Raw genomic sequence first — 10,114 nt, 5'->3', positions numbered from 1 at the left:
TTGAATATGATTTTATAGTAGTATATACAATTTACAAGAACAAGGCAATCTTTAGAAATACAGTCCATCAAAATAAGCTTTTACGCCGTGAGAGAAGTAATCAAGTGCATAGATTGGCTTGTAAATTATCAATTGTTATACAAGTAATAAGGTGAATACTTGTTCCAACTACTTCTTTTACATAGTATTGTTATTGTTGATTCTCCAGCATAATGCTTATTTCGGCCAAAATTAGAGAAATTTTACTTTCAAATCCAATTCTAAACCTGACTTTAAAGGTAAAGCTTGGAAAGCCCGTAAAATCGCATTAAATTATGTTTTAATATAAAAATTATAACTTATAACATTAAAATAGATGTGTATTTAAATAAGTTTGACGTCAATTCAAATTCGTTAAATACGAAGTTGCATATACATGACACAAAGAATTAATTATATTATTAACAAACTCTACCTTCAATAAATATAGATTTTTTCTTTTTTTAAGAATGTCTTAGGCCTAAGACCAATTTTAGCAACAAAATTTGGTTTTAAAAAATCTCATTTCATACTACTCGTCTAATATGTGTGTTATGAAAATCATATATTAAATAAAATAATTTACAATATTCTTTACTAAATAGAGCTAAAAATATTTCTTATGGTGAACTAAACTTTTTTAAGGCGACGAAACTCATTTTTTAAAAATATATAATTTGTTTAAATAATTTTTTATTAAAAAAATACTTATTTTATAAAAAAAATTAAGTAAATAGAATTTTTTATTGTTGCATTATATATTTTTTAATTTTTTAACAAAGAAATAAATTTAAAAATAATTTTAAATTCTCTTAACAAATTCTTTATAACGTGTTCTTAAAGTAAATTAATTAACATTGCTCATAGAATAGAAGAAGTTGCATAGAATATGAAATGAAAACAACAAAAGATTAAAGAACAATCAAATCGTAAATTTAAAGTACATAATAATTGAAGGACTTACACTTTCAAATGCCACAAAATAACTAACGATCTCTTTCTATAAGATCTAACGTGCATAAAATGTTGACAATTATCAAGATACTAAGTGCATGTGTCTAAGAAAAAAAAAAATCATTTACCCTGTAACTATATTTAAAAATCTATTTATAGACAAAATACAACTACCTAAACACATGTTCCTCGTAACTACTATCATATATCATCCATAATCTTTGACACATGTCTTCATCTATACCTGTTTATAATTATTCTTGATGCATTGATATTTTAATACAAATTTTTTATCTTTTTTTGAAGCCTTTGTATTTGATTCTTTCTTTAGAAATAGTTTAAAGTAATCTTTGACCAAAGTTAACGAAGCCAATATTTTTTTTAAAAGTATCTCAAAATATCTTTTTTTTACTAACTTTTGACATTATTTATGGCATCATATTTTTTTAATCACAAGTTTCTTATAAAAACTAATAAAAAATATTTCATTTTTTTATATTAAAATCCTATATCTCCTCACTTCGACTAAAAGCCTCATGTCTTCTTTAGCTATCATCTTTTTGTAAAAACTTGTCAAAAAGTAATTTTTTTTTATGAAAGTCATGTTATAAAAAAATTATCAAAATATACACTTAAATTATAAACAAAAGTCATAATATAACATTACCAACATATACACATATATATTATTTTTAAGAAAGTACCATATATTTTGTACCTTATATTTTTTTTTTACTTAGATAGCTCAAACATACTTCATTCAAATTGAAAACTTTAGTTCAAATAAAAAATTATTATAGCTATGAAAATTTTTCTATTTTTCCTTAATAACATTAAATCAATCACTACATTAGGGAATTAATTATTAGGTCTTGTATTTTTTTTAAAAAGGTAGAATCCAAATAATAACATCTTGAAAGAAATTAAAATATAACTATTACGACAAATATTTAATTTAAAAAAAAAACAAAACAAACTTTGGAAATACCATAAAAGTGAACCACATAACAGGAAAAAATATGGAAGCATGTCGTAACAGGGTTCCTTTCAGTCTTATATGTTTGGAAATAATGCGTGTAAGCGGAGCTATATAATATCGCAGGTTAGTCTGAATTGCATGGTTATTTAATTATATTGTTCCCACCAATCCTCTTATCTAGAAATTTCTCGCGAAAATTGTTGGTAGCGTGATTTGGTAGATAGCGGCAGGGTTATACGTACGCGGCAGAAAGACTCACGGAGAGACAAAGGACCACTCAATTCAATTTCTATTTCATATTATCCCTTTCTTTCTAAATTCGAACTAATTCACAAAATGATGTGGGAATGGGATGATTACGATGACACCACTCCAAAACCCGAACAACCACAACCCGATTCTCATCTCAACTTCGATTTCTTCTCTGCACTCTCCACGCCCAAGGTAGAGCTCTCTTTTTTCTTTTTTATGATTTGTCAGTTTTCTGTAACTAAACGGTGTCGTTTTGTTGCAGGATTATTATAAGATACTTGAAGTGGATTATGATGCTTCGGATGATGATATTCGCTCCAATTACATTCGTCTCGCTCTGGTGAGTTCTCTCTGTTTTACGCTTTTTTATTTGTTGGGCTTTCCGATTTTGGCCTAATCTCGCTTTGCTTCTGTCTGCAGAAATGGCACCCTGATAAGCAGAAAGGCCAGGATTCTGCTACCTCCAGATTCCAAGAGATAAACGAGGCCTATCAAGGTACGTGTCTCTGTATGCCTTTTTAGGGCTAGGGTTGCGTCTAGTGTATGCGTATGTTCATTGCTTGTGTATCGTGGATTGTTTTGTATAATTAATCATGGTTTTATATGTGTTCTAAGTTTTATTGTCTCGTACTGGTTTTTCGTTTTTTTTTTTTCTTGCTGAATTTGTGTCAAAGGTTAATAGGATACCATATGATAGGAAATTATTTGGATAAAAGTAGGATAAACTTTTATCTTATTTTATATTTGATGTGAATTAATATAATAGATTAGATACATTATCTCCGACCCACATGACGCAATTTACACTAGAGAGTAATATCAAATAAACCTTTAAGATAAATCTATCATATCCTATAAGGTTAAATAGATATTGGAAGTATGATAAGATAGAAAAAGTTATCGTAGCTTGTTCTCTTATCGTGTCCTTCAAACAGGCATTAGTGAATTGGAAGTGCTAAAATGGGATGCTAAAATTGAATATGGGAATTAAATAATCAATTGTTTGGCATAAGCTTGGAGGGTGATCATCCATGTGTTGACTTTTTTCTGAGATTTCAAAAATCATATTGTGAAAAGAACTGGAGCAAGCATAAGAATGGTGATGCCGGTACTGAATGTTGGTTAGTAAAGTGCTACCTGCAGCATAAGCTAAGTGGAGCAGAGATATAATTATTGTGGTGGATGAGTGGTTGTATAAGGAAAGAAAAGATTAGGAATTGATGTGTTAGATAGAGGGTTGGAGTTGTATCATTCAGTTGAGGGAAAGATGGTCAAATCTTGCCTTATGGTGGTTTGGCCTTAATCTAGGTGGTCTTTCTGAAAGCTTGATTTTTGTCATAACACAATGACGTATGTGGCTAGAGGAGTAAATAAGTCACTTGAACCTCAAGCTTGACTTGCAAATAAAAAAGATGTTAATCAAGCTCGATTCATTTATTTATGAGTCAAATTTAAATCTTCAATTTGTTTGTTTAATTAAATAAATGAATTTGACTGAACATTTCCTCATATAGTTTATGAGTAGTCAATCCAATTATACCCCTACAAGTAGCCGATGAACTACATTATTGTTTCATGCTGTTCCTTCTTTCTCCATTTTGTGTGCTTTGGCTAACAATCATCCATAGACCTTGGTTTATAGGATTTTTTATGATTTCTTGCCTTCTAGGAGATATATAAAGTTATAAACATACTTGCTATAACTTGTATGGATTATGGGTTCGTTGTACTGAGTTTGTTCTCTTTCTTGTTATAAGCTTAAAAGAATGTGTCCTCTCTAGTCTCGAATTTTGCAAAAGATATAATGAAGTGGAAAGCTTCCCAAATTTAGCCCCTATTTTCTGCCTTATCACCCCAAGTTACTCATATTCCTACCGGCTTGTGGAAATTCCCCTTTTAACTGGAAGGGGTACTGCTTTGAAATTTGAAGCTTATGTGTGTGTTTTGCAATACTGCCCTTGGTTGTTACCATGCCTTGATTTGATATAGTTAAGTTTTATATGATGTGAGGGTGAGCCTTTGCACAATGGTAAGGTTGCCACCATGTAACTTAGATTGTCACAGGTTTTAATCTTGGTCCACTTGTGGGGGTAAGGTTGCATACGTCTAGTCTCATAGACCCTATTTGATGGGAGCCTCAAGCAAGGCTGCCCTTTTTAATTTTTATATGATGTGCATGAATTTTTTTGGCTTGTTAATGTGATGCTTGTCATCAGGGATGACTGTTAGAGCTTAGATGGAATAAGAAATTATAGACTACATGGTTGGTGGAATTTCTGATTTTGACACTATTAGGAGATGGGAGCCTTACCCCTTCTCCATCCTTGTTTGCTCCACTACCGACCTGGTCAATGCTTATAGTCTAGTAGGCTGTAACCGATGGTGAAGCTGGTCCATTAATGCTCTGAGAAGATAGATTGTGGTTGAGACATCAGCTATTGAAAGGGATTAGATTAGCGGTTCAATATGATATTACAATTGTAGTTTAGTACCCCCAGATGTGCACATGTACTGTTGGAAATTTTATTTAAATCTATTGAGATCTGAATATTTTGCAGATCATATATTCCCCTTCTCTGTTCTTTGCCTGCTCTAGTTATTTTCTCTTAATAGATAAGACAGAACAAACTTCTGTCGAGTTTCTATAATCTAACATCTCTTTGGCTTTATTGAACAGTTTTGAGTGATCCGGTCAAAAGGAGGGAATACGACAAAAATGGGATGCATTACGTATATGATTACAATATCATTGTAAGCCATATTTGTCTTCGTCTGCAGGAAGTGTATTTGGAAGGAATGTTTTATTTACAAAATAAAAAATAAAAAATTCTTCTGTTTAATTTGACATACTCATTTTTCATTTGTTGTAGGATTATCTCAACCGTTACAAGGGCCTTATATTGACGTGCAATGGCCTTGGCGTAAAGCATTCGATATGGTAAACCAAACCAACATCATTCCAGTGCATCTGGGACAGTTTTTTTGTAGTACCTGGCACTGCATGCCATGCATAGTAATGAACACACCTGCTTATGATGTCCTAGAGAGCCAGTTCCATGCTTTTTGTATTAAAAAAAGGACAAAAATGGGACTCCCATGTCTTGTAATGTCGAATGCTCTCCCCTCCCCTGCCTTCTTTCAAATATGTGTTAATATCTTCTCACCCTTTCTATTTATCTATTAATGAAAATTAGGTTAACACTTATATTGCACCAAATAAACATTACTCATTGAATGATGAAATTAGTACTGAGGAGAGCAATTAGCAGAGGACTAGATGGAGAGGACGGGTAAAACTTGTTATGGTTTGTAGCTCCAATAGTTAGTGGTGGTAATCCATGGTGCTGATGCAATGATATTCCAAACTTCATGTTTTCGTGTCGTGTTCGTAGCCGTAATTGATACTTGTGCGATGCCCCTACGTCACTTTTGTAATCTTGATTTCCACAAAATTATAGTACAAAGTAATATAACTTATTCTCATCCATCAATTAATGGATAACACGAGACTTGATTGAGGTAATTAGAACCGGCAAAGAGTCACTGGATTAGCCTGATTTATCTTGTTAAAATATATGGTTTGAATTTTAAACCTTATGTTTTAATTAATTTCAGGTTAAAAAAGCGCAAATCATCTGGATTTTTTATAATTTGGTTTTGATCGGTATGATTTTTTCAAGCCTAGATTATTTTTGTGCTGAAATTGAGCTGGCTTCGTTTAATGGAGCCCAAAAACTGAATGAGGCTGAATAGTTTCTGTTAACCCTACACTAATGATTGACCAAAAACTAAAACACTACCCCAGCGAAAGAAAAAGATGCGGACTTAAAAAACAAATGAAATTAAATTCAAAGAAAATAACATATAAAACTAGGACTATAATTTCTGCATTTAAATGCACAAAGTGAAAAGAAACGAGCAAATGAAATCTTATAGCTTTAGATTTTGCTATGCAGAACTTAAAATGAAAGGAACCAAACAGATTAATAAAAGGAAGTTAATAATAAAACATGAAGTGGAAAATAACTTACATTAAGTTTGGAAATAAATTACAAGTAAAGAGGATGGTAGAATTCGAATGAAGCCTTAATTACTTGTTTTTGTTTTTTTTGTCGAACTTAAATATTTGTTCTAAATGCATATTTTAGGTGTTTTTCGAAGTCATCAACCTTGTTTATAACAATGAGCTAATATTTGTAGGCATAGAAGGGTTCAAATCTACTGCAATCTATCCTAAGTAACTCTGCACTAGAATTAAATTTAAATTCTAAACTGTGACATCTTAAACAACTACCGCGTCCTTTGAAACTTGAATTATGATGCGTCTATTCCTTCAATGATTGTTGACCACAACTTCTTGACACTTGAAGCTTCTACTGGTAAGCACTATCAACGACACAACTCCTTAGGGCCTAGTTTATAAGAACAGTATCAATTGTTGGCAAAATCCTTTCCCTTTTCTCACCTATTTGTTTCGGTAGAAATCCTTCGTGTGCTACTATTGACACATTGCCTTATGAAAAGCTCATTTAATGAGCCAATCAAATAGTGCCAACCTAAGACTTTACATTGACTATATTGTTGTCACCGGCTCCTTTCAAATCCATCCGTTGGATTAATGCCCAAGTCTGAATTCATAATTGTTGCAAATAAACTAGCTCATTAATCTGCATTTTCATGTATGAATATGCAATATCAATAGATGATTTTCTTATTAATAATTGACGTTCTGATCATTCTAAAGGATTAAAACTCAAAGACATTTTTCTTAGGGAAACTTTTTCACACCAACTTTCAAAATTTAAATTTTGGAAGTGATTCACAGAATTTAATTTTCGAGGTGTAATAATCCATTTCAACAATTTTATTTTCAGAAAATAAAAGAAAGGTGGTCTGTTTAAAAAAAAAAGATGGCATAAAATGTAAAAACTTTCTTAAATTGCTAATGACCCAATACATTAGTGGGCTGGATATCAAATATGATGCTTATTTAAACATCTACACCTATATACCCAACGCTCTTCATATGCTCGTTGCAAGAGTTTATAGTCAAAAGTCATGCTTCTCATTCCATAAGTCTGAATCTTCTATGGTTAAGCCACATTAGGCTACACATCATTAGTACATTGATTGTGCATCACCTGCATTTGAATTCTATATAACCACTACGTGAACGAGGTAATAGACTTGTTAGCAAACGAAATTAAATTGAACTCCCTTGAACCTATTGGAACAAAACTAGATCAATTGATTTTTTTTAAAATAAGAATTCACATGTAGACATATCAAATCTTGGATTTTATGTCCCTTTAGAATGTTATTATGATAAACGTTCTGCAGTAAGCTAAGTAATCTCCTATATCCAAATAATATGTCAATGGATCAACCTTTTCTCATGTTCAGTTTATTCAAATATATGTTTATTTGTCTGAGATCACAAAAATAGATCAGAATCTCTTCATAGTGAAATATGAAGAAGCTTTGGGCTACACCAAGGACAAGTCCCTTGCAGCCAACGTATGCAATGAATAATTTATTGAAAAGAAAAAAATAAAAGAATAAAAGTATAATGAATTAATTTTTATTTATAAGTTGAAATTAGATTATGTAATTTAATATTTAAAAGCTAAATGATAGACCTCTTAAAAAGGATAATGGCTTAATTTGGATAAATTCTTTGATAAGTACTTGTAGGAGTTAAAAATTAAGTAGTAAAATTAATCAAACTTTTTTATAAGTCAAAATTAATTTATATATTTTTTATTTTTAAAAAATATCTTGTTTAACTTCTCTAAAATTAAAAAGATAATTTATTTATAATTGATGAGAAACATTTTATTTATTTTTATACTATCTGTTCTCTTATAAAAATTTCTTTATAAGTTTATCCAAACAGACCAAATATTTATAAGTTACTTTTTATTTTATAAAAAATATATAATATATTGTATCTTTTTTTTTTCTATAAGTTTTTCGCTTTTGGCTATGACAAATTGAACAAGACGTGCATTTCAAGCACGGAACATAAACCTTACACATGTCAACTAGTTTTTTCCGATACATAAGGTAGAATGTGCTTGTTTTTTCTCCCTTAACCAGGCGAGTTCTAATGTAATTGTGATTCATAATTAAAATGGGCTTTCAATTCCCATATGGATTTATAACATGTATGGTTTCATGTCAAAATGAAGGTAGATCTACATTTACTTTAATACTGTTAGATTAACTTTTATAAGCTTTTTAACATGTTTTCAAATACGCACTTAATGAGAACATTGTAGAATCAAATGGAGACAATTCTAAGACGAGCAGGCGCAGCCCAAGTTAAGATTTCTTCCTCACAGGATATATTTATTAAATTGCTTAGAGGAATCATGGTTATGGTTCATGCATGATGGCGACTTACAATTAGGAGTTTCATATTGATACTCCCCCTTGTCACTTATATTTAAGTTTGACAATGACACATACCCAATACCCAATTTTAAAGGTGGAAAAACTTTCATACGGCAGAAGAAGGTTGGTATTCCAATTATGCATGTATATGGATTTTGAGTTTGCAAGGAAGCAAGTACAAAACCAATTCTTAGATTTCAAGTGCACTATGACTCTTAAAGTTGTGACCCATAATAAATGGGGGAATGTTTAGAATAGTTTTTTTAAGACTTCAAAGAGTTTAAGTTTCATAATTTTATACAAATTAAGAGGTTTCCTTGCTATGGTTCTCTTGAATCGTGAAGATGCTTGTTTGATTGAAATAGACATGGTGGTAATATCCTTGAGAGCAAATGCTTGAAAGAAATAACTCATTGTAAACTATTCTTGTCAGTTTCATTTGAATTGAATATGAATTATATTTTCGTCTTAATTGTTGCTAGTAATGAAATATTTAAGTTTCTTTCATGCAATATTAATTAATCGTTGTGAACTTGCGTCCACCCACAATCTGATTTAGCACATAGCTACAACATATATACATATACCCGTTTGTGACAAAATGAACACTTCCATTATCTAATTCAACCATTTTGATCATTAACAGAGAATATATTCGATCGTTTGCCATTAATTATTTAAGAACTTATTGCCGTTTTCTAGTTCTCAGCCATTGAAGCAAATCAGCTAACTAATTATGTTCGAATGGATTAAATGCTTTATATATTTGGCAAAGATTCGATCTTAGAGTTTCTTTTAAGTTAAGGACGTACTAATTTATACAAGAAAGATTAGATCTCATTTGATTCTATAAGAGAAAAAATTGTAGACATAAAAAATGAGACCGAGTCAATATAAAAAAAGCACATGGCGATGAGAAGTATTATTTGTGAAGTATACGGAGAAATAAATATATAGATTTATTTTCTTCTTGGAATTTGGACTCAAAATGAGTGTTTGTTTGAAAATAAATTATTTTTAGGAAATAATTACTTTTTATTGTAAAACTTAAGCAAAAGAATGGTTATTTTAAAAATAACTTAAATTAAACATACACTTAGTGATTAAAAATGTGGACTTGACCATAGTATCATTGAAAATTGAGTCATTTAACTTGTGATGATACTAATAAATTTTAAACTTTTTTACGATGTCATACTAAAATATAAATTTATAATCCCTAGCAAAAAATCTCAATCTTTGATTGGTATCCTACCAAAAGATAAATAATTTCATTTATAATGTGAGTTCGGTTCTAAAAGTTTGGATTTGAACTTAATTTAATCTAATCTAACACAATTTCATATTTAAAACTTTCACGTGAGTTAGGTGGTTGCTTTTCGCACCATTTTTTAGAAATTAAATTTTAAAAATAAAAATATTTTTTAAAATCTTATTTTCAAAAAATAAAAAAAGAGTGTTGTGATTAATAAAAAAAGAGGTAGAAAAAGTAATTACCTTGAGATAGGCCTGTAA

The 10,114-nt window shown here is 30.3% G+C and overlaps 1 protein-coding gene across 1 annotated transcript; it reads left to right on the top strand.

Moving 5' to 3' along the window:
- The first annotated feature begins 2,141 nt into the window (after positions 1-2,141).
- LOC113847634 (dnAJ-like protein slr0093) lies at positions 2,142-5,410 on the top strand. Its single transcript, XM_027476855.1, has 5 exons — positions 2,142-2,395; positions 2,466-2,543; positions 2,624-2,699; positions 4,881-4,954; positions 5,074-5,410. The coding sequence occupies exons 1-5, from the start codon at positions 2,288-2,290 to the stop codon at positions 5,143-5,145; spliced, it is 408 nt and encodes a 135-aa protein (XP_027332656.1). The 5' UTR covers positions 2,142-2,287; the 3' UTR covers positions 5,146-5,410.
- Positions 5,411-10,114: the final 4,704 nt, after the last annotated feature.

This window comes from Abrus precatorius, unplaced genomic scaffold (genome assembly GCF_003935025.1).
Source record: "Abrus precatorius isolate BTA unplaced genomic scaffold, Abrus_2018 Scaffold8, whole genome shotgun sequence".
NCBI classification, from domain to species: Eukaryota; Viridiplantae; Streptophyta; class Magnoliopsida; order Fabales; family Fabaceae; genus Abrus; species Abrus precatorius.
This window is presented reverse-complemented; position numbering and strand designations above follow the sequence as displayed.